Source organism: Trachurus japonicus, unplaced genomic scaffold (assembly GCF_045865225.1).
Source record: "Trachurus japonicus isolate A0001 unplaced genomic scaffold, Traja_1.0 AP030075.1".
NCBI classification, from domain to species: domain Eukaryota; kingdom Metazoa; phylum Chordata; class Actinopteri; order Carangiformes; family Carangidae; genus Trachurus; species Trachurus japonicus.
In genome coordinates this window covers 17,336-42,717 of record NW_028220208.1, presented here as the reverse complement: position 1 = coordinate 42,717, position 25,382 = coordinate 17,336, and the positions used below count along the sequence as shown (strand labels likewise).

General features: G+C 42.4%; 1 protein-coding gene across 1 annotated transcript in view; it reads left to right on the top strand.

The window, feature by feature from the left end:
• The window catches only part of LOC146960721 (phosphatidylinositol-binding clathrin assembly protein-like), a 36,128-nt gene that overhangs the window by 7,006 nt on the left and 3,740 nt on the right, over nucleotides 1-25,382 (top strand). The window contains exons 2-15 of the mRNA XM_085772121.1: nucleotides 4,092-4,234; nucleotides 5,514-5,589; nucleotides 8,724-8,826; nucleotides 9,101-9,194; nucleotides 11,650-11,761; nucleotides 13,134-13,240; nucleotides 16,787-16,828; nucleotides 18,525-18,610; nucleotides 19,804-19,906; nucleotides 22,270-22,394; nucleotides 22,453-22,562; nucleotides 23,105-23,209; nucleotides 24,432-24,462; nucleotides 24,700-24,835. Of these exons, the coding sequence (XP_085628247.1) occupies nucleotides 4,092-4,234; nucleotides 5,514-5,589; nucleotides 8,724-8,826; nucleotides 9,101-9,194; nucleotides 11,650-11,761; nucleotides 13,134-13,240; nucleotides 16,787-16,828; nucleotides 18,525-18,610; nucleotides 19,804-19,906; nucleotides 22,270-22,394; nucleotides 22,453-22,562; nucleotides 23,105-23,209; nucleotides 24,432-24,462; nucleotides 24,700-24,835 (1,373 nt within the window). The remainder of the gene's footprint in view (nucleotides 1-4,091; nucleotides 4,235-5,513; nucleotides 5,590-8,723; nucleotides 8,827-9,100; nucleotides 9,195-11,649; nucleotides 11,762-13,133; nucleotides 13,241-16,786; nucleotides 16,829-18,524; nucleotides 18,611-19,803; nucleotides 19,907-22,269; nucleotides 22,395-22,452; nucleotides 22,563-23,104; nucleotides 23,210-24,431; nucleotides 24,463-24,699; nucleotides 24,836-25,382) is intronic.

The following is a 25,382-nucleotide window of genomic DNA, read 5'->3' as shown; positions in this document are numbered from 1 at the left end:
TTTTAGACGTTGGGAAAAAGGTGGATACATGGGACATGCAGTTGTTCCTGAGCAGCTGGTCAACATGGTCAGTAGTTGGAGCTCTGCTTTCACTCTCAACATGGACACAACTTTCATCAGTGAGTTGTTGACTTTGTCTGGTTGTGTGCAGGTTGTCTGCAGGTTGTGTGCAGTTGTTGTTGGACAGTCTGCTGAGACTGGTGTTGTTATGAGAGAGTAGAGTGAACCACAGAAACAGAGATAGAGAGATGTTAGGATCATAAATCTCAGTATTTTAACCCTGTCACTTTCATCTGTCACTAACATTGTGTTTTTTAAACATTGTCATTCGATAAATGATCATAGAACTGTGATTACACACATGTTAGCCGTGCTGATGACACTGAGGACTACACAACGTGGTTGTGACATCAGCATATACGTTCAGTATCATCTTAGTTCATTAGTGAGAAGTGAAACAACTAAAACGATCTGTCATTGTTCTTGTTTCTGTCAGTAGCTGCTTTGTTATTTCAACTGACCAAACTTCAAATGTTGCATCAGAAATGTCAGGCATGTCAATCTCATCGCCATGGTAGCGTTCAATAAGCTTAACTAAGGCATCCCATAGTTCTTCATAAAATAAACCCAAACCACTAGAGTGAAGGTTAAAGGATGATTCATCCTCCGTCCACTTGTTCCACTAGTGTGTGTGTGTGTGTGTGTGTGTGTGTGTGTGTGTGTGTGTTTGCTTTGACAGGGAACATTAATTAGTTCGAATCAATATGTTCCATTAATTATGGAGCCGGAGGGAAACAAACACACAAACACACAAACTAAGCATTAACAATGTTAAAGCCTGAAGTGACTGAACCTCGTCACCATTACAACACAATCGTAACATCAGAGCTCTGAGGTTTAATTAGACGAAGGGAAATGTCCTCAGAATAAAGAATAGAGCCGATTCCTCTGTTTATACTGGTGTAAATATACTTTATACTGGTGTAAATATGCTTTATACTGGTGTAAGTATGCTTTATACTGGTGTAAATATACTTTATACTGGTGTAAATATGCTTTATACTGGTGTAAATATGCTTTATACTGGTGTAAATATGCTTTATACTGGTGTAAATATTATACTGGTGTAAATATGTTTTATGCTGGTGTAAGTATGCTTTATACTGGTGTAAATATGTTTTACTGGTGTAAATATGCTTTATACTGGTGTAAATATGTTTTATACTGGTGTAAATATACTTTATACTGGTGTATGCTTTATACTGGTGTAAATATGCTTTATACTGGTGTAAATATGCTTTATACTGGTGTAAATATACTTTATACTGGTGTAAGTATGTTTTATACTGGTGTAAATATGCTTTATACTGGTGTAAATATGTTTTATACTGGTGTAAATATGCTTTATACTGGTGTAAATATACTTTATACTGGTGTAAATATGTTTTATACTGGTGTAAATATGCTTTATACTGGTGTAAATATACTTTATACTGGTGTAAATATACTTTATACTGGTGTAAATGAGCTTTGACTCTACTGGTACATCTGATCAGGTTGTGTTTGGGAAACGTTTCGGTGGCTTTGCACATGGTTTCCTACGTTTCCACTTCCTCAGACCTGAACTGATATTTGGCTGTAAATCAAGGGAGCAGATGTCATGATATTAATGTTGTAGCGTGAAACTCTGACAGTCGACTGCAGTGATAATTCATGGCAATCAAAGCTGCGTGAGTCGATGAAGAGTAGAATCAATATTGTTGCAGTTTTTAGCAGCTGTGTGGTTGGCACCGGCATTTTCACACTCAAAAACAACATGGGAGGAAAGACGAGCAGGATTTGAACGTTTGCTGCAGTGAAACGCCTTAGAGAGTTATTACACATCTATACTCTGACGACCTCTGACCTGTGGAGGAAACGTTTCTCTGCTTTAACGCTTCTATCGGAGTCTCCATCATGTTGCTTTTCTTTTCTATTTGTTGTCAAACTTCTCATCTTGGTTTTTACACGATTCACTTATTTTTTTACATTTCAACTTTGAGGTTTTCTATTTTTTTCCTGATATTTCTTCTCTGTTTGACATGCGGCTGATGACCTATATTATATTACTATATTATTATATACTGGTTGGGTTTAAACAGTTCTTGCCAGTACGACTAAGTACACTGTGTTTTCAGAGCAAAGTAAAGAGATACATGTCAATAATTATCCAAGAAAAGAGCTGGGACTTGTTGTACCTTCAATTTTTCAATTATAAGCAGAATTACATTGAAGGATTTGAGTTTGTACAGTACATAAAACCGGCCACATAAGAAGAAGTATTAAAATCTTTTAATGGAACTCAGTAAATCCTTGAGATTAAACAGATGCTGAACAGACTTCACATGATCTGTAGCTGAAAGCCTGAAGGAATTCAGGGCATTGTTCCCACTACAGTTTTATATTTACTGCTGAATCCTAAATCACATATCATCAGTATTTTACTCAAAACTGGAGACTTGTTTCTCTGACTGATCCTGGTTCAGTCAGACTCATCTCTCAGCTCTTTTCCTTTTGGAACGTGTTCCACATTTAACGGGACGTTTACACCGTCGGTGTGGGACTCAGGTCCATCACCAGATTCATTATTCATATCATCAGTTTATTTGATGCTTTCTTTTAGAACCTGACGGTGAGTCGGTCGGTAACGCTGCTGGGCTGACGGTGAGTCGGTAGCGCTGCTGGGCTGACGGTGAGTCGGTCGGCAATGCTGCTGGGCTGACGGTGAGTCGGTCGGTAGCGCTGCTGGGCTGACGGTGAGTCGGTAGCGCTGCTGGGCTGACGGTGAGTCGGTCGGCAACGCTGCTGGGCTGACGGTGAGTCGGTCGGCAACGCTGCTGGGCTGACGGTGAGTCGGTAGCGCTGCTGGGCTGACGGTGAGTCGGTCGGTAGCGCTGCTGGGCTGACGGTGAGTCGGTCGGTAACGCTGCTGGGCTGACGGTGAGTCGGTCGGCAACGCTGCTGGGCTGACGGTGAGTCGGTAGCGCTGCTGGGCTGACGGTGAGTCGGTAGCGCTGCTGGGCTGACGGTGAGTCGGTAGCGCTGCTGGGCTGACGGTGAGTCGGTCGGTAGCGCTGCTGGGCTGACGGTGAGTCGGTCGGTAACGCTGCTGGGCTGACGGTGAGTCGGTAGCGCTGCTGGGCTGACGGTGAGTCGGTCGGCAACGCTGCTGGGCTGACGGTGAGTCGGCAACGCTGCTGGGCTGACGGTGAGTCGGTAGCGCTGCTGGGCTGACGGTGAGTCGGTCGGTAACGCTGCTGGGCTGACGGTGAGTCGGTAGCGCTGCTGGGCTGACGGTGAGTCGGTCGGTAACGCTGCTGGGCTGACGGTGAGTCGGTCGGTAGCGCTGCTGGGCTGATGGTGAGTCGGTCGGTAACACTGCTGGGTCACAGCCAGGATGGAGTTACTGATGTAGTAGCTCTGGTTCTTCTCATCCGTCTTCTCTTCAGTGATTTATCAGCTGATATTGAGTCAAAATAATGCAGCAGTCAATATGGGTTGGAATTCGTTTATTTGGATAAAACCCCTTGAGATGAACCATCTGGTTTTCGAGGGTCCAAACATAAAGACAAACATGTTCTCAACAATATAGAAAAACAAACAGACAAATAAACAAACAACAAAACACAAAAAAAGGCAAAAACAATAGAAAAAACAAAGACAAACCACAGTTAATGTAACTACATTGGGACAAAACAGAACAACCATAATAAGGCCACAATGGTCGACACTGAGACTAAAATGACAGTATGTAATGATTAGTGTCACTTCAACCAATCAGAATGCATCTTCAGTGAAACAGGAAGAGGTCACCATGAGATGAGAAGACAGAGCTGGAAAATACCAAGAGAGGAAGTGGATGTGATATTAGCAGGAAGGTTGTTCCAATCTGCTGGAATATGAATGAAGTGTTCTCAGGGTATAAAGGTTTTGGCGTGTGGACCGACACGGTGGTGAAACCTGCAGATCTCTAACCATCTGGTCTGGTTGATCTGGTCCCAGTCTTCTCTCCAGTCCAGCTTCATCCCTCTGTTTCTCTCTCCGTCCTCCAGACCTGATCCACTGCACCAACGAGGTGAACGTCAGCGTCCCCCACCTGGCCGACACGCTGCTGGAGCGCACCGCCAGCAACAGCTGGATCGTGGTCTTCAAAGCGCTCATCACCACACACCACCTCATGATGTACGGCAACGAGGTGAGACACGACTGACACACAACAGACTCACTAACTAACGCAGCTTCATGTCTGTGTCTGTTCTAACTCTGTGTTTTCACCAGATAATCCAGATAAAACAGGTTTATTAGTTTATCAGTTCACTATTAAACAGACTGAAAACTAATCCGCCTCATTTCAGATCATTAATCAATCTTTCAAACATTGATTTGAGGGGCGGTGCGTGGCGCAGTGGTTAAGGCGGCCGCTCCATGTAGAGGCTACAGTCCTCAACGCAGGCGTCCCCGGTTCAAGTCCCGCGTCGGGCAGACCTTTCCTGCATGTCATCCCCCCTCTCTCTGCCTGCCCCTTTCCTGTCTATCTCACTATGAGCTATCCAATAAAGGCAAAAAGGCCCAAAAAAAACATTGATTTGAAGCAGCGTCTTAGACTGGAGGATCAGCTGCTTCCTCACATGCTCAACTGATATTTAAACAGTGCAAACTTTAAAATGGGCTCAAGGAGTGGACCAAAAATATACATTTCCTGGACAACCATTTACTGAACGACACACACACCAGAGCTTTACTGAACGACACACACACCAGAGCTTTACTGAACGACACACACACCAGAGCTTTACTGAACGACACACACACCAGAGGCTTCTGCATTTTTAACCCATCAAACTGACCTTGACATGACATTGACCTTTGTTTCCTGATGAGGAAATACAAGTCTGATAAAATAAAGGTTTACTACTACTACTATTTCCTTCTGAAGCGGCGCTGGGATGGGATTAGTAACTAGAGTAACTAGAGTAACTAGAGTAACTAGAAAGACTAACAGGGGCATATTGTAACTTTATTGTGTGTGTGAAGTCCACGTGGTGATAAAGTACTGAGTCTTGAATCCTATTGGTCCGTGCTGCAGAGTGAGATGAGCAGAACCGGGACAGCAGCAGCCGGTGTGTGTGTGTGTGTGTGTGTGTGTGTGGTTCCAGTCAAATGGAGCTGCTGCTTTATCACTACTGGACATTTGGTTTTCTGCAAGCGTCTGGTTGTCATGGAGACGTGATGTGCTGTGTTAGCAGCTATCTGGTTGTCATGGAGACGTGATGTGCTGTGTTAGCAGCTAACTCTGTTTATGCAACCGGCACCAGGCCCAGTTTCCCTTTCAGCCTCCATTTCATTACTTTCTGTCAACGAGGCTCTGACAAACACTAAACACTAAAACACTAAAACACTAAAACACTAAAACACTAAAACACTAACACACTAACTAAAGATGCAAATAAACTCTTCTTCTGTCGTCTTTCCAGAGATTGATGCAGTACCTCGCCTCCAGAAACACGCTCTTCAACCTCAACAACTTCCTGGATAAAGCTGCACTACAAGGTAATCTACCCCTAACACACTACAAGGTAATCTACCCCTAACACACTACAAGGTAATCTACCCCTAACACACTACAAGGTAATCTACCCCTAACACACTACAAGGTAATCTACCCCTAACACACTACAAGGTAATCTACCTCTAACACACTACAAGGTAATCTACCCCTAACACACTACAAGGTAATCTACCCCTAACACACTACAAGGTAATCTACCCCTAACACACTACAAGGTAATCTACCCCTAACACACTACAAGGTAATCTACCTCTAACACACTACAAGGTAGTTTAACTCTAACACACTACAAGGTAGTTTACCCCTAACACACTACAAGGTAATCTACCTCTAACACACTACAAGGTAATCTACCCCTAACACACTACAAGGTAATCTACCCCTAACACACTACAAGGTAATCTACCCCTAACACACTACAAGGTAATCTACCCCTAACACACTACAAGGTAGTTTACCCCTAACACACTACAAGGTAATCTACCCCTAACACACTACAAGGTAATCTACCCCTAACACACTACAAGGTAATCTACCCCTAACACACTACAAGGTAATCTACCTCTAACACACTACAAGGTAATCTACCCCTAACACACTACAAGGTAATCTACCCCTAACACACTACAAGGTAGTTTACCCCTAACACACTACAAGGTAATCTACCTCTAACACACTACAAGGTAATCTACCCCTAACACACTACAAGGTAGTTTACCCCTAACACACTACAAGGTAATCTACCTCTAACACACTACAAGGTAATCTACCTCTAACACACTACAAGGTAATCTACCCCTAACACACTACAAGGTAATCTACCCCTAACACACTACAAGGTAATCTACCCCTAACACACTACAAGGTAATCTACCCCTAACACACTACAAGGTAGTTTAACTCTAACACACTACAAGGTAGTTTACCCCTAACACACTACAAGGTAATCTACCCCCAACACACTACAAGGTAATCTACCCCCAACACACTACAAGGTAGTTTAACTCTAACACACTACAAGGTAGTTTACCCCTAACACACTACAAGGTAATCTACCCCCAACACACTACAAGGTAATCTACCCCCAACACACTACAAGGTAATCTACCCCTAACACACTACAAGGTAATCTACCTCTAACACACTACAAGGTAGTTTACCCCTAACACACTACAAGGTAGTTTACCCCTAACACACTACAAGGTAGTTTAACTCTAACACACTACAAGGTAGTTTAACTCTAACACATTACAAGGTAATCTACCTCTAACACACTACAAGGTAATCTACCCCTAACACACTACAAGGTAATCTACCCCTAACACACTACAAGGTAATCTACCCCTAACACACTACAAGGTAATCTACCCCTAACACACTACAAGGTAGTTTAACTCTAACACACTACAAGGTAGTTTACCCCTAACACACTACAAGGTAATCTACCTCTAACACACTACAAGGTAATCTACCCCTAACACACTACAAGGTAATCTACCTCTAACACACTACAAGGTAGTTTACCCCTAACACACTACAAGGTAATCTACCTCTAACACACTACAAGGTAATCTACCCCTAACACACTACAAGGTAATCTACCCCTAACACACTACAAGGTAATCTACCCCTAACACACTACAAGGTAATCTACCTCTAACACACTACAAGGTAATCTACCCCTAACACACTACAAGGTAATCTACCCCTAACACACTACAAGGTAATCTACCCCTAACACACTACAAGGTAGTTTACCCCTAACACACTACAAGGTAGTTTAACTCTAAAGGGCCTTTCACACCGAACGCGGCAGGCGGCGGAAGGCGGCAGCAAACCCATTCATTGTGTACGTGCTACCGCGGCGCACCGGCGAACGGCTCTGCGCTGAGCTGAGCGGCACGCCCGAATTAAAAAATGTTTAATCCGGGCGCAGCGCGCTGTGACGACATCTCGGCGCGTCCAATAGGAGAGGATGTAGTGGAGTCTGAAAAAAAATCAGCCGCTTGCAGAGAGAAAACAAACGACCAGACGTTCAGTTAAAGTGACGGGATGCATGAAGTGAGTTGTCATCCTCCTGAGGATCAGACCAACTCTCTCTAACAGGCTGTTAAACTGCTCCCTGCTCAGCCTGACGCTAAAGTTCACCTGGAAGCGGTCATTTTGTAGCTCCTGGCGAACATATCTTTGCATATACCCCCCCAAATCCTGTCTTGTTTGTTCGGTTGCTCAGCAACTCGCGCCATATGTGTACGCGCTGCCGCCCTGCTCTGCGCCTGTCTGCGCTGTACCTCGCGGTGGGCGCAGCGCATACCGCGTTCGGTGTGAAAGGCCCTTAACACACTACAAGGTAATCTACCTCTAACACACTACAAGGTAGTTTAACTCTAACACACTACAAGGTAGTTTAACTCTAACACACTACAAGGTAGTTTAACTCTAACACACTACAAGGTAATCTACCCCTAACACACTACAAGGTAATCTACCCCTAACCCACTACAAGGTAGTTTAACTCTAACACACTACAAGGTAGTTTACCCCTAACACACTACAAGGTAATCTACCCCTAACACACTACAAGCTAGTTTAACTCTAATACACTACAAGGTAGTTTAACTCTAACACACTACAAGGTAGTTTAACCATAACACACTACAAGGTAGTTTAACTCTAATACACTACAAGGTAGTTTAACTCTAACACACTACAAGGTAGTTTAACCATAACACACTACAAGGTGGTTTAACTCTAACACATTTAACACCGGTTGTCTGTTTGTGAGCTCAGCTGCTGTACGTAGAACAGAATGACTTCATATAAACTCTGTAACAGCATCAATGAGCCACTTCCAGAGGCCGACACACAAACACTCTCTTTGTTTGTTACAAGCTGCTGAAAACAACTCAGTGACTTTGTAATTAAATGTTTTCAAAGGGGAGAAATGAAAATGAGACATAATAAATCTTAAGGTAGGGCCGTGCCGGGTCGGGGAAGCAGATTGCTGATAAAGACGTTAGTACACTTCATATGAAAAGGATTATGGATTATGAAAATAGGACAAAGTGATCAGTGTCTAACTGCCCCCCCCCCCCGTCCCTCCTGCCCCCCTCAGGGTACAACATGTCCACGTTCATCAGACGCTACAGCCGCTACCTGAATGAAAAAGCCATGTCCTACAGACTAGCAGCAGTGGACTTCACCAAGATGAAGAGAGGGTAACACACACACACACCATGAGCCTGTGTTTATTACAGTGTTTACATGATAATAACATGTGGTTTTGTGTTTTTAGTTACTTTAATGACGTCACATGTTTTATAATTAAACCTTTGAAAAACAAACATCAATGTAAAACAAGTTTTATTTTAAACAAATGAAACGTGTACCCTTGATTTTGTGATTGATTGTGATTATTTATGGACACTCGTGTAATTAAACATTACAAACATGTGTGTGTGTGTGTGTGTGTGTGTGTGTGTGTGTCTCCAGGGCCGACGGTGTGATGCGCACCATGAACATAGAGAAGTTGATCAAGACTCTTCCTGTTATTCAGACGCAGCTGGACGCACTGCTGGACTTCCAGGTAAACACCTTACTGCTCTGGTCTGAAACATCTGGATCTAACCTAAACATCTGGGTCTAACCTAAACATCTGGGTCTAACCTAAACATCTGGGTCTAACCTAAACATCTGGGTTTAACCTAAACATCTGGGTCTAACCTAAACATCTGGATCTACCCTAAACATCTGGATCTACCCTAAACATCTGGGTCTACCCTAAACATCTGGGTCTAACCTAAACATCTGGATCTACCCTAAACATCTGGGTCTACCCTAAACATCTGGGTCTAATCTAAACATCTGGATCTAACCTAAACATCTGGATCTAAACTAAAACATCTGGGTCTAACCTTTTTTTTTCTTTTTTTTTAACCTTTATTTACCCAGGCAAGCAAATTAAGAACAAAATTCTTATTTTAAGTGCAGCTTGAAAAGAGCTAGAAGCTCTTTAAGGGGAAGGGGGAGGGGAGTGCTAAAAGTGAAAACAAGGTTATATAAATTACACTTAGAAAAATACAATACAATACAATACAATACAATACAATACAATAAAACAGTTCATGAGTTTTGTAGGGTGTTCCAGTCGAAGGCTGCAGCGAGCCGGAAGGCACTGCGTCCGAAGACGGTGCGGACTTTGGGGATGGAGAGGTTGATGAAAGCACTGGACCTTAGATTGCGGGCAGGGTGAGAGAGGTGCAGAAGAGAAGAGAGGTAGAGAGGTGAAATGCCAAGAATGGTTTTTTAAATGAGCAGAAACCAGTGATGCAGCCGTCTGGTGTGAAGGGAAGTCCAGTCTACCAGGTTATAAAGGTCTCAGTGGTGAGTGGTGAATGGAGCCCCGGTGGCAAAACGGATGGCAGAATGGTGGAGTGGGTCCAGTTTACTGAGAGTGGAGTGAGGTGCCGTTCTGTAGATGGAGTCGCCATAGTCGAATATGGGCAGGATGGTCATTTTGACGAGTGTATGTTTGGCTGCACGGGTGAAGGAGGCCTTGTTCCGATAAAGGAAGCTCAGACGAGCTTTGACTTTAGACTGTAGGTGTTTGATGTGGGTGGTGAAGGAGAGGGACGAATCCAAACAGAGGCCAAGGTATTTGTAACAGGACACAAACTCTAGTTCAGAGCCGTCGGCACAGAGAATTTCTGGGACAGAGGTGGGAGCGTGTTTCCGGTCAAATATGACGCATTTGGTTTTTTTGGTGTTGAGGAGAAGATGAAGGCTATGGAAATGCTGTTCAACAGAAGTGAGACTGTGTTGTAGAGTGGCCGCAGCAGCGTGGGGAGAAGTAGAGGATGGTGTCATCAGCGTAGAGGTGGATCTTGGCGTTGCCGGCATTCCTGGTTATGTCATTAATGTAGATGGAGAATAGTGTTGGGCCTAGAATAGAACCCCCTGGCACCCCTTTGGTGATGGTGAGAGGAGCTGATTTGATGTTTTCAGATTTGACTTGCTGGACTCGGTGGTTTAGGTAGCTGCCGAACCAGTTGCAGGAGTGTGGTGACAGACCGATGCTGGAGAGCCTCTGTAGGAGGATGGTGTGGATGACGGAGTCAAAGGCCTTAGAGAGGTCAATGAAGGCAGCGATGCAGGTCTGCTTGGAGTCCAGATAGGAAACAATATCATCCAAGACCTTCAGCGTAGCTGTGGTGCACCCGTGGCCTGGCTGGAACCCAGACTGGAGGTTGGACAGGATGTTGTTGGAGGTTAAAAAGCTGAGCTGGTTATGAACCAGTTTCTCTAAGACCTTGGCCAGGGTTAGGGTTACGGCAGGATGGAAATAGGCCTATAACAGTTGGGATCAGAGCTGAAGCCTTTGAAGAGGGGGAAGACAAGAGCAGATTTAGAGTCTGAGGGAAAGATGGACAGTTCCAGAGACATGTTGAAAAGCCGTGAGATGGGGACAGCAATGACAGAAGCAGCAGCTTTTAAAAACATGGGGTCAAGCCCGTCACAGCCAACCTAAACATCTGGGTCCAACCTAAACATCTGGGTCCAACCTAAACATCTGGGTCTAACCTAAACATGTGGATCTAACCTAAACATCTGGATCTAACCTAAACATCAGGGTCTAACCTAAACATCTGGGTCTAACCTAAACATCTGGGTCCAACCTAAACATCTGGGTCTAACCTAAACATCTGGGTCCAACCTAAACATCTGGGTCTAACCTAAACATCTGGGTCCAATCTAAACATCTGGAGATCTAAACATCTTGGTCTAACCTAAACATGGGGATCTAAACATCTTGGTCTAACCTAAACATGTGGGTCTAACCCTAAACATCTGGATCTAACCTAAACACGTGGGTCTAACCTAAACATGTGGGTCTAACCCTAAACATCTGGATCTAACCTAAACATCTGGTTCTAACCTAAACATCTGGATCTAAACATCTGGGTCTAACCTAAACATCTGGATCTAACCTAAACATCTGGATCTAAACATCTGGATCTAACCATGTGTCATTGCCCCTCCAGCCGAACTCCAACGAGCTGACCAATGGCGTGATCAACACGGCGTTCATGCTGCTCTTCAAAGACTCCATCCGGCTGTTTGCTGCGTACAACGAGGGCGTCATCAACATGCTGGGTAAGTTCATCTCAATCCTTCTTTATGGGGAAATCAATTTTTACTTCCACTATCTCTCAGAGTTCAATTACAGACCATAAAGAACATTCATTATTTCATTATGGAGCCAGTGAGGAGGAACAGCTGTGAAGTTCATTAAATGATTCATTACTTAATTATCTGGATTCATACAGTGACTTGGAGTCTATGAACTATTTCATCACTGGAGGGGCCGGCCTATCAGGATGAACCAATACTAAACACGTTTGATCATTTTACATCTCTATTTGATAAGTCGCAGCAGATCAACAAACTTCAACCTGTGTTTCCATATTTTTTGTGAATAAATACAGTGTCATGCAAAACCCCGTCCAAATGTCGAGAGGGGACCTCCACTGTGGGGACGGAAGCTGATTTGAAGCTTTTCAAAATAAAAGCGAATAAACCGGAAGCACGTATTTGTGAAGTGTGGAAACTACGAGTTGAGTAAAAGTCAAGTGACAACTTTTTGTCATATGAAGAAATAGAATACGTCCTACAGTATAGCCCTGTCAAGTTATATTCATTTGAAAGAATCGAGTTTTGGACTTTTGGGTAGTTTTTAGCATTGTTATTTTGGTTAGGCTAACGGTGGCTAGCCCTAACTAGGTTAACTTTAGCCTCTAAAGGCACTCTAGGGATATATTACCGTATTTAGGTATGTCTATGGGATAAGCTTGACATCAGGGGTCCGTTTCAGAAAGTATAGATGTATGGGTGTAGTGTAATGTAAAGTGTATTTATTTACATGGGGAACGAAAAATACGAGCTTTGAATCAACTTCCGCCCCCACAGTGGAGCTGGCCTCACAGTGCAGGTCTGCAGCCAGACTGTCTTGCAAATGTCTGTTAATGTGAACAGTTCATCCAGTGGAAGATGAAATGATCCAAAAGACATAAAGTTACAGACGATACATTCACTTTACATTTTAAACTATATCATTTAGTTTTTATTTCCATCTTTTCCATGTTCAAACTGCCAGAAAAGGAAAAGGTCCCTCAGCAAAGGTCTGCCCCCCCTGCATAGTTAGTAGCTAGTAGCCCCCCCACCCCCCCCCCTTGTAAACTCTCCCAGTGTGTAAATAGTAAATCTCTTGTCTGATTCCTTGGTCAAAGTTCTCTGAGAGCTCAAGTCTCCTGGGTTTCCCATTCTGTTGCTGCTGCTGCTTTGTTTCCCTTTTTCACTCTGAAACTGTAGAAAACTAAAATAATACACTGATGTTGATGAAAATATTGAAGAAGAGTGTTTCATGTTTAACTTGATGTCTTTAGGAGATCATTTCATCTTCCACTGGATGAACTGAGGGGGGGGGGTAGTGATGCTCTTGTGTTGATTGTGATCTTCTGATACACAGAGAAATACTTTGACATGAAGAAGAACCAGTGTAAAGAAGCGTTGGAGATCTACAAGACGTTCCTCAACAGAATGACCAAACTGTCCGAGTTCCTCAAAGTTGCAGAGGTAATGTCTGTCCGTCCTGCTGGTCCTCGTCCTCGTCCTCGTCCTCGGAGGAGACTCCGTTAAACGCCACTCCGTTAAACGCCACAGGAGAGGGTGGCTTTGATCCGTCTGGAGCAAAACTCAACAGCTCCTCTTGTTCTCTAGTTTTATACAGAAACTTTTAATGGTTTTCTAACTGAACCGGCAGCAAAGCTTCACCTGAACCTGTTGAGAGTTGCTCCAGACGTCTGGACCAGGATCTGGTCTACGGTCGACTCCTCCAGACCTCCTCCAGCCTGGAACTGACCGTAGATCTGGGTTGTGTCCGAAACCCCTCCCTCATTCCCTCATTCCCTCCTCCCTACTCACTATATAGTGAATTCAATATAGTGACTATATAGTGGACTCAGTGGTCAAATAAAAAAACACTTTCGGACACGACTCCGCCGCACAGTTAATGACGTATTACGTCGCGTAATTGAAACGTTCCGACCGCGATCGTAACGGCCGGTGTAGTTACCATGGATACAACCATGGTAACGGCCGGTGTAGCATAGACCTACGGGTGTATAGGTACCAACATAAAAAGAGGAGTAAAGCAATATATTAAGCGGTAATATATATATTTAAGCATCAAAGATGTTCAATCAAACCCACATAGTTTGAAACAACGTTCAAAACACACACAGCCAGGGGCGGTGCGTGGCGCAGTGGGTAGAGCGGCCGCCCCATGTAGAGGCTACAGTCCTCGCCGCAGGCGTCCCCGGTTCGAATCCCGCGTCGGGCAAACCTTTCCTGCGTGTCATTCCCCCTCTCTCTGCCTCCCCATTTCCTGTCTATCTCTACTGTCATCACTATCAAATAAAGGCAAAAAGCCGAAAAATATACTTTAAAAAAAAACAAAAAAACACACACAGCCAGTCACAACTAAGCATAAAGTCCACTAGCTTAATGCTAACGTATAATGTAAAACACCATAGACGGGCTAACAGAAATTAGCCTCGCTATCCAGAGTCTGTGGTCAGTTTATAACGCTTGTTAGGAAATTTGCTCCGACGTTTGTTGTGGGAGTCTGTGGAAGCTGCAACCGGACAACTCTGGCAGCTGGACACATTTATTGAGGCTGCTGCACTACTGCATTTATTTGGTAGCTACACCGGTCACTACTGCATTTATTTGGTAGCTACACCGGTCACTACTTCATTTATTTGGTAGCTACACCGGTCACTACTTCATTTATTTGGTAGCTACACCGGTCACTACTGCATTTATTTGGTAGCTACACCGGTCACTACTTCATTTATTTGGTAGCCACACCGGTCACTACTGCATTTATTTGGTAGCCACACCGGTCACTACTGCATTTATTTGGTAGCTACACCGGTCACTACTGCATTTATTAGGTAGCTACACCGGTCACTACTTCATTTATTCGGTAGCTACACCGGTCACTACTGCATTTATTCGGTAGCTACACCGGTCACTACTGCATTTATTCGGTAGCTACACCGGTCACTACTGCATTTATTCGGTAGCTACACCGGTCACTACTGCATTTATTCGGTAGCTACACCGGTCACTACTGCATTTATTCGGTAGCTACACCGGTCACTACTGCATTTATTCGGTAGCTACACCGGTCACTACTGCATTTATTCGGTAGCTACACCGGTCACTACTGCATTTATTCGGTAGCTACACCGGTCGCTACTGCATTTATTCGGTAGCTACACCGTTCACTACTTCATTTACTAGCTACACGGTCACTACTGCATTTATTCGGTAGCTACACCGGTCACTACTGCATTTATTTGGTAGCTACACCGGTCACTACTGCATTTATTTGGTAGCTACACCGGTCACTACTTCATTTATTTGGTAGCTACACCGGTCACTACTTCATTTATTTGGTAGCTACACCGGTCACTACTGCATTTATTTGGTAGCTACACCGGTCACTACTGCATTTATTTGGTAGCTACACCGGTCACTACTGCATTTATTTGGTAGCTACACCGGTCACTACTTCATTTATTTGGTAGCTACACCGGTCACTACTGGATGCATGATGGGATATCTTGCTCCGGTTAGTGACCATGGGATGTTCACTACATTTGGCGGTGAATTGTTGGATAGATTCAGTCACTATATAGTGAACATTAATAATCACTAAACATTCGGACACCACTACAACAACTGGTCACTATATAGTGAGTAGGGGGGGATTTCGGACACAGCCCTGGTCTACGGTCGCCCCCCTAGAACCTGGAACTGACCGTAGACCAGCATCCGGCCGGTTCTTCTCCTTAACCTTCCAAGTTCTTTCTGCATCTAGATTTTCCTCCTGTTTCTGTCTCTTCATCCCTGACCTGGGGAGGGGGTTCAAGTCTCTGGTGTAGAGCGGTCCGGTTGGGTCCAGTTGGGTCCAGTTGGGTCCGGTTGGGTCCAGTTGGGTCCAGTTGGGTCCGGTTGGGTCCGGTTGGGTTCAGTTGGGTCCAGTTGGGTCCAGTTGACTCCGGTTGGGTCCGGTTGGGTCCGGTTGGGTCCGGTTGGGTCCAGTTGGGTCCAGTTGACTCTGGTTGGGTCCGGTTGGGTCCGGTTGGGTCCGGTTGGACCCGATTGGGTCCGGTTGGGTCCAGTTGGACCCGGTTGGGTCCGGTTGGGTCCAGTTGGGTCCGGTTGGACCCGGTGTAGAACCTGGTGCTGCCTGTTCACCTGCCTGCACTGCATGCCACAGCAAGCTCCTCTCCTCTATCTCTGTCTCTGTCTTATGCTTTATTTCCTCCCTTTTCTTGAAGAAGTGGTATTTTCTTTCTAATGGCTGTTATCCAGTAAACGAGGCTTCACAGTGAATATCAACACTTTATCCACTGCGCCATCTTCAAAGGCTTTCTCACTGCTTGGTTTCGCTCCCATTTGGAAGAAGGTTTGGGGATCTCCATCCAAAGAAAAGAAAAAAGAAAAGAAAAAAAACCAGAGACTAACGTTGACTTTAAAGACCCATTCATTTACCTGTCTAACAAAATGTGTGTTTGTGTGTTTGTGTGTCATTGTGTCCCTCCCTCCTCGTTGTGTTCAAAGTCAACATTAGTTGAGTGTTTCTTCCTTTTGGATGTTTGTACCTGGCTCAGTCATGTGACCTGTTGTTGCCCTTTGACCTTTGCCCTTTGCCCTCAGCATTTCATTTCAATCCAGTCTCCAGATCTCAGTGTGTGTGTGTGTGTGTGTGTGTGTACTTATAAGTGTGTGTGTGCGTACATATACTGTATATATAGGTGTTTGTGTGTGTGTGTGCATGTCCCTCCTCCCTCCTCCTCTGTTGTCTTTTCTTTGTTTTCTTTTCCAGTCACTGCATGAAGTAATGAATGCTTGGGTTTGATTCTTCTTTCTCCCTCCTCCTCCTCCTCTTCCTCCTCTTCTTTCTCCTTCACACACCTCTTCCCTTTTTTTACTCTGTGGTCTGTTGGGTTTTTTGGTTTTTCTCCTTGTTTTATTATTACATTGGGTTTATTTTTATTTTGCCTCCCTCCTCCCTCCCCCACCCCTCCCTCCTTTTTTGTGACACAGCGAGTTGGGATAGATCAGGGCGACAGCCCCGATCTCACACAGGTCAGTCTACATCTCATCTCAATCAGTCAATCAACAGTCAGTCAACCAGTTTATAAACCGTCAAGTCAATCCCATAATGCTTCATTCTAAAAGCTCCCGTTCCCTACTCACCCTACAGACCTGCCGCGTCCTCCTCCTCTTCACTCTCCTTAACTCCTTCGCTTTGTCTCCTTTTCTGTCTGAACAGAATCTAGAATAGAGAGGAAACTATAATAATGAAGACATAAACATTAGTGCAGGAATTTAATTTTTTTCTCCTATCTGAATCTTTGCAGAGCAAATTTTACTCTGAGGTAAGACTCTGGAAGAATTCTGAAAGCAGCATTTCTGCAGCCAACTAAAGCTTTTTATAGCCTCTCTTTTTTTGCACATTTCTATTTTAAATGTCCATTACCAGGGCTTCTTCAGCATCTGTCTGAATTTTACCCCCAATATCAAAGCTTGTCTCTTGATTCAAAGACTTATGGTACTAATAAGTCAGCACAGCCTCATGAAGTAGGTGTTCTGCCCTTTATTATAAGCAGTGTTCAAATCATTCTCCTGAAAAGACAACGTCCCTTTGCATCAGCTGTGGGGAGAGCAGCGAATGGTTTCTACTAAGTAGGTTTCTGCTAATATGACTTGGATAGGTGTACATAATGCCATCATAAGTACTGCACATCATGCTACAGGCTTCAGACGCATCGAGTCTTCTTTTTGGTGGAAGCATAATTGGATGTTTGCAATATCACTAAGCATGTAAAAGGGGTAGAAGAGCTGACGAATGATGAAGAAGATCATGTGTGTAGTACTTATGAAGACCTTATATGCCCTTATTCAACCACATAGTGCCCCATGCCTATACTGAGCTCTAGATATGTGTCTGTTTTACTTTTAAACTTTTAGCATATTCTAGATTTCTCTGAAGAAGGATATCCAGAATTCGCATTTTACTCTCTTTCCCCTTAAAATAAGTATATGAGAAATCTTTTCTTTGCTTGTTGTGTTTGCACCGTGGTCTCTGGCGCTGAAATGTGAGGCTCTGGGTGAAAACCGTGGTATCACATGTTGTCAAAACGAACCCATCCATCCCTTTTTGTTTCCCAGAGAAGAGTGCTGGCCAGCTGCTCGATGTGCATACCGGGTTTTTCACCAGACGTTTCCATTTCACAGAGTTAACGTCCTTGGCTTCCAGTAGGGAAAAGTGACGGATCTTTAGTCGCTGCTTAACCACCAAACTAAATCAGACGACTTTTAACCTAAAGTGGAATCCACGGGTTAACTCTTTAATAGTTGGATTGTGATTTTCTTTATGTGTAAACGTGTGTGTTATGAGAGCGTCCGTGCACTGCTGGTGTCTGCATGGGCTCATCGGACGGCTCAGAGGTGTGTGTGTGTTGCTGTGTCACTCCTCTGGAGCCCCGCGGTCTGCCCTGACCTTTGACCTGTGACCTCTCGGTCCTGCTGTGGACTGGCTTGCATGCTCTGGGGCTGGTGTGTGCAGAGTTGCATGCTGGTCGACCAAACCCGATGAAACCAAATGCAAAACAAACCAGAACAGAAAGCGGCGGCCGGTCCAGAGAGAGGATGAGTCTGAAGGTGACGTCGTCATGTTGCTGCTGCTTTGTGTGTTCGCATTTACAAACTGTGTGAGATGAAGTGAAGTGAGGGGAGACGAGAGGACCATGTTCTCATTTCCCTCCTCGCCCCCCCACAGGCCCCCAGCTCCCTCCTGGAGGCTCTGGAGCAGCACCTCGCCTCTCTGGACGGGAGGAAGCTCAAGGAGCTGTCTGCAGCCAGCAGGTACAGATACTACTACATATACATATACACGTATACATATACATATACATATACATATACACGTATACATATACATATACATATACATATACACGTATACATATTAGGGCTGCCACGATTAGTCGACTAGTCACGACTACGTGGTGTTCTCTCTCTTTTCTCTCTCTACCTCTCTTGTCCGTCATCAAGCGGCACCGGTGTAGACGATTGTCTCAAACTATTCGATTTTTTTTTTTAACAGAACGACTATTATTTACACTGAGCACAAAATGTAGGCTACTTTTGTTATATTTGAGTGAGACCAAAACATTTTATTGTGAATAATTCCTTAGTTTCAGGTGTCTACCTCATTTTATTCATATATGTTTGATGCCAGAGACAAATGAAGGAAAGAAAAACCTAAAAAACTTAATTTATTTTGGTGTTGTTTAGGCCAGTGCCTTATCCTTATTTTACTCAGCTCTTTGCACTTTATGCTACAGTTAAAGCTGCATATTTCATTAAAAGTTTAATGAACTATCATCTAAATTGTCTCTATTTTTAGTTAGCATATACCTTAAACACTTCAAGCTGAAAGCTAGTGATGGTTACAGTATATAAGAGCAGCTGCATGCTGGTGCGATAAGCTGTATGTTTTACATTCAATTTACGTATGATCCGATTAGTCGACTAATCGAAAAAAATAGTCTGTGACTAGTCGACTATCAAAATGATCGTTTGTGGCAGCCCTAATACATATAAGCCTCTCTGGACGGGAGGAAGCTCAAGGAGCTGTCTGCAGCCAGCAGGTACGCATCACACAGATAGTACTACTACGTATACATATACATATACAATACGTATACATATACATATACATATACATATACAATACATTCAGTTTAAACCTGAAGATGTGTTACAGGGGGGGGGGCTGTCTCAGAGAGGGGGGGGGGGGGCTGTCTCAGCTTCATCATCTGGTGGAAACTGCTCAGGATTTAAAGGAATTGAATATCGAAGTGTAAATCAAGGGATGGACAAAGTGTTGTTCTGTGTTCTTCTCTTTGTGTTGATACAAAACTACGTTGTGTTACAAAGGACTATAAAGTAACACAATAGATAAACAATACAGTACAAACGTGTGTGTGTGTGTGTGTGTGTGTGTGTGTGTGTGTGTGTGTGTGTGTGTGTGTGTGTGTGTGTGTGACCCTCAGATCCAGCACTTTGTCCAGTGCAGTGTCGACTCTCTCCAGCACTGGGATCTCTCTGAGCCGAATGGACGACAAGACGGACGACAACAGACTGCAGCAACACAAGGTGAAGACACACACACACACACACACACACACACACACACACACACACACTCAAACAGCTAATACAACATGTACTTACTGCTGCACTGGAAGAACACACACTCTGAATATAATAATAATAATAATAGACACAGAGATGTTTCTTTGTCGTTCTCCGACACTTTGTTGTTAGAGTCGACTGAACAAATGATTGAATTAATTAGTGATTGAAAGTATTGAATGAAACTCTGAATATATTGAATGAAACTATGAATATATCGAATGAAACTCTGAATATATTGAGTTAACCTTGAATATATTGAATGAAACTCTGAATTAAACTCTGAATATATGGAATGAATCTCTGAATGTATGGAATGAAACTCTGAGTATATTGAATGAAACTATGAATATATTGAATGAATCTCTGAATATATTGAATGAAATTATGAATATATTGAATGAAACTCTGAATATATGGAATGAATCTCTGAATGTATGGAATGAAACTCTGAATATATTGAATGAAACTGATTATATTGAATGAATCTCTGAATATATGGAATGAAACTCTGAATATATGGAATGAAACTCTGAATATATTGAATGAACTCTGAATATATGGAATGAAACTGAATATATTGAGTTAACCTTGAATATATTGAATAAAACTATGAATATATTGAATGAAACTCTGAATAAATGGAATGAAACTGAATATATGGAATGAAACTCTGAATATATTGAATGAAACTATGAATATATGGAATAAAACTCTGAATATATTGAATGAATGAATCTCTGAATATATTGAATGAAACTCTGAATATATGGAATGAAACTCTGAATATATTGAATGAAACTCTATGTTATGGCGCCAATGTAGCTGATGTCAATCTGGCCCTCTGCGTTGTGTTTCTCTCTGCGTTGTGTTTCTCTCTGCGTTGTGTTTCTCGGTACGGACCGCCCCAGGTGGGGTTCGAACCCTGGTCTCCTGCACGGCAGTGACGATGCTAACCGCTTTGCCAAGAGCTTGTGAGCTCATGAGCGCTTGGCAGCTAGTTACACCGTCACACCGACACCCCGGCGCCACAACCGGACTGTGTCCTTCTCTCACTGCTAGACACACAAACAGCCTATGGTTAAATCTTAGCTTTAGCAATTTCACAAATAAAATAAAAGTTTCAATTCAATAGTGGGTGTCAGTTTATGTAGCCTAATAGGCTAATGCCTTGATGACGTCAGTCAAGTTTCATTCAATATATTCAGAGTTTAACTCAATATATTCAGAGTTTCATTCAATATATTCAGAGTTTCATTCAATATATTCAGAGTTCATTCCATTTATTCAGAGTTTCATTCAATATATTCAGAGTTTAATTCGATATATTCAGAGTTTCATTCAATATATTCAGAGTTTCATTCAATATATTCAGAGTTTAACTCAATGTATTCAGAGTTTCATTCAATATATTCAGTTTCATTCCATATATTCAGAGTTTCATTCAATATATTCATAGTTTCATTCAATATATTCAGAGTTCATTCCATTTATTCAGAGTTTCATTCGATATATTCAGAGTTTCATTCAATATATTCAGAGTTTCATTCAATATATTCAGAGTTTCATTCAATATATTCAGAGTTTCATTCAATATATTCAGAGTTTCATTCAATATATTCAGAGTTTCATTCAATGTATTCAGAGTTTCATTCAATATATTCAGAGTTCAGAGATATATACTGTATATATATACACAGTATATATATATATGAAGAGCTGAAGTGTTTGAGACTCAGAGTCGTATCTTGATCGTATCTTGATCGTATCTTTGTCGTCTCTTGATCGTATCTTTGTCGTATCTTTGTCGTCTCTTGATCGTATCTTTGTCGTCTCTTGATCGTATCTTGGTCGTATCTTTGTCGTATCTTGATCGTATCTTTGTCGTATCTTGATCGTATCTTTGTCGTATCTTTGTCGTATCTTTGTCGTATCTTTGTCGTATCTTCATCGTATCTTCATCGTATCTTCGTCGTATCTTTGTCGTATCTTTGTCGTATCTTGATCGTATCTTTGTCGTATCTTGATCGTATCTTTGTCGTATCTTGATCGTATCTTTGTCGTATCTTTGTCGTATCTTTGTCGTATCTTGATCGTATCTTTGTCGTATCTTGATCGTATCTTTGTCGTATCTTTGTCGTATCTTTGTCGTATCTTGATCGTATCTTCATCGTATCTTCGTCGTATCTTTGTCGTATCTTTGTCGTATCTTGATCGTATCTTTGTCGTATCTTGATCGTATCTTTGTCGTATCTTTGTCGTATCTTTGTCGTATCTTGATCGTATCTTGATCGTATCTTTGTCGTATCTTTGTCGTCTCTCAGGACGACGGCCACAAGGCTCTGGAGCTGCAGACGCCCGACGTGTCGCCGTCGGCCGGCAGCGCCACCAGCAGCGGGGGGGCCACCGACCTCTTCTCCAACTCGCCCGTCGCCCCCGGCAACAACCAGTGAGTGTGCGCTCGTCTCGACAACGTGTTGTTATCACTTTATACGTTTATAACAAAGTGTTTGTGTGTTTCCTTCCTGCAGCAGCGAGTTGTTCACGCTGCAGCCGTCGTTCCCCCTGCAGACGCTGCAGACGCACACACTGCAACACAACAACAACGCCTGGGGAGGTGGGACGCACACACACACACACACACAGACACACACACACAGACCAACACACACACAGACCAACACACACACACACACACACACACACACACACACACACCAAGGCAAGGCATCTTTATTTCTACAGCGCATTTCATACCAAGGCAACTCAATGTGCTTTACATAAAGACAAAACATTAAAAAAAGAAGCATAAGACAAAATAAAAACAAACAAAACACTAAAAACAGAGTTAAAAGCAAGAGCAAATAAAAGTAAAATAAAAGAAAATAGATAAAGTTTTAAGAAAATAGATAAAGTAGATAAAGGGGCAGGTCGGGGCACGTCGGGGCACGTCTTGGTGGATGATGTTACCCATGTGACCACGTTGAGCCAGGTCATTTCATCGAGGCTACATAAATTATTATTATCATTTGTTAAATGTTATTCTTGAAGGGCTACTGACAGGCCTTCACACACACACACACACACACACACACCATCTTGACTCACTTCCCTCCTCTCTCCATCCTTCATGTTGCCATGGTAACCCCTGGTTGTCAGGTGAGCTGCTGAAGGCCACTCACATCCACGGCCCCGGAGCCCCGTTGCATTCTGGGAAGATGCTGCCCAGCGACTTGGACTCGTCGTTAGCCAACCTGGTGGGAAGTGAGTTCCTTCACTTCCTCTCAGAGGAGTTTATCTTCTTTTCATCCTTTTATCCTTTTATCTTTTCATCCTTTTATCCTTTTATCCTTTTATCGTTTCATCCTTTTATCCTTTTATCGTTTCATCCTTTTATCCTTTTATCCTTTTATCGTTTCATCCTTTTATCCTTTTATCTTTTCATCCTTTTATCCTTTTATCCTTTTATCGTTTCATCCTTTTATCCTTTTATCCTTTTATCGTTTCATCGTTTTATCCTTTTATCCTTTTATCGTTTCATCATTTTATCGTTCTATCATTTTATCGTTTTATCTTTTCATCCTTTTATCGTTTTATTGTTTCATCCTTTTATCCTTTTATCGTTTCATCGTTTCATCCTTTTATCCTTTCATAATTTTATCGTTTTATCGTTCTATCCTTTTATCGTTTCATCGTTTTATCTTTTTATCCTTTTATCGTTTTATCCTTTCATCGTTTTATCGTTTTATCCTTTCATCGTTTTATCCTTTCATCGTTTCATCGTTTTATCCTTTCATCGTTTTATCGTTTCGTTTTATCCTTTCATCGTTTTATCCTTTTATCGTTCTATCGTTTTATAGTTTCATCGTTTTATCCTTTTATCCTTTTATCGTTCTATCATTTTATCGTTTCATCGTTTTATAGTTTCATCGTTTCATCGTTTTATCCTTTTATAGTTTTATCGTTTCATTGTTTTATCCTTTTATAGTTTTATAGTTTCATCGTTTTATCCTTTTATCGTTTTATCGTTGTGATCGTTTTATCGTTTCATCGTTTTATCCTTTTATAGTTTTATAGTTTTATCGTTTTATGCTTTTATCGTTTTATCGTTTCATCGTTTCATCGTTTTATCGTTGTGATCGTTTTATCCTTTTATCGTTTTATCATTGTGATCGTTTTATAGTTTCATCGTTTTATCGTTGTGATCGTTTTATCCTTTTATAGTTTTATAGTTTTATCGTTTTATCATTGTGATCGTTTTATAGTTTCATCGTTTTATCGTTGTGATCGTTTTATCCTTTTATAGTTTTATAGTTTCATCGTTTTATCATTGTGATCGTTTTATCCTTTTATCGTTTTATCATTGTGATCGTTTTATAGTTTCATCGTTTTATCGTTTCATCGTTTTATCCTTTTATAGTTTTATAGTTTCATCGTTGTGGTCGATCGTTGTTTTCATGTTTGTTTCTGTTTTTCTCGTCGTCAGATCTGCAGTTCGGAGGAACGACGGCCAAGAAGTGAGAGACTCGTTCTGATGTCAACAAACACCGTCGTCTTTGTATCGTGTGTAAATCAACTAAATGCTGTGTGTGTGTGTGTCTCTGTGTGTGTCTGTGTGTGTGTGTGGTTGTGTGTGTGTGTGTGTGGTTGTGCGTGTCCGTGGTTGTGTGTGTGTGTGTGTGTCTCTCTGTGTGTGTGTGTGGTCGTGTGTGTGTATGTGTGTGTGGTTGTGTGTGTGTGTGTGTGTGCGTCAGGCCGGAGCTGCAGTGGACTCAGCTGGTGGAGAAGAAGCCGACAGGAAGCAGCTGGCAGTCCAAGGCCGTGTGCAGCTCCAACTGGACTCACACCGCTCACCCCATGGCCCCGGCACCGATGCCCGTCCCTCAGATGGTACAGAAGGAGTTAACAAGAGTTTAATATATATAAAATAAGAGTTAATAAGAGTATAATAATATAATAATAAGAGTTAATAAGAGTATAATTATATAATAAAGCACACTAAAGAGCACAGGCTGCTCATGTTGTGCAGAGTCAATAACTATTGTGTATATTAACAGAAACTAAAAAAAAAACACAAATTTGCCAACTCATGAAGCTCTGAAAGATGAATAAAGGTTTTAATCACTGCCTCTGTCACATTGATTATTGGATTTAAATTAAATAAACAGACAGTTTTTATATTTGCCAATACTCCAAAACCATATTTATCTTTGGTTATCAACAGAGTTCAGTTTTCTAAAATAAAAGATGTGATGTGATGACACTATGATAAAATCCTTTTGAAAATAGAGAAAAGCTGATTACTAATATAGTTGATTTTCTGACAGTTAACTTATCTTATCTTATTTATAGCTCTGATGTTGTGAGAGAGAAACCAGCCGGTTGTTTTACCTCCTTATGGTTCATTATCAGCTGTAATGAAACAACACGTCTTTCT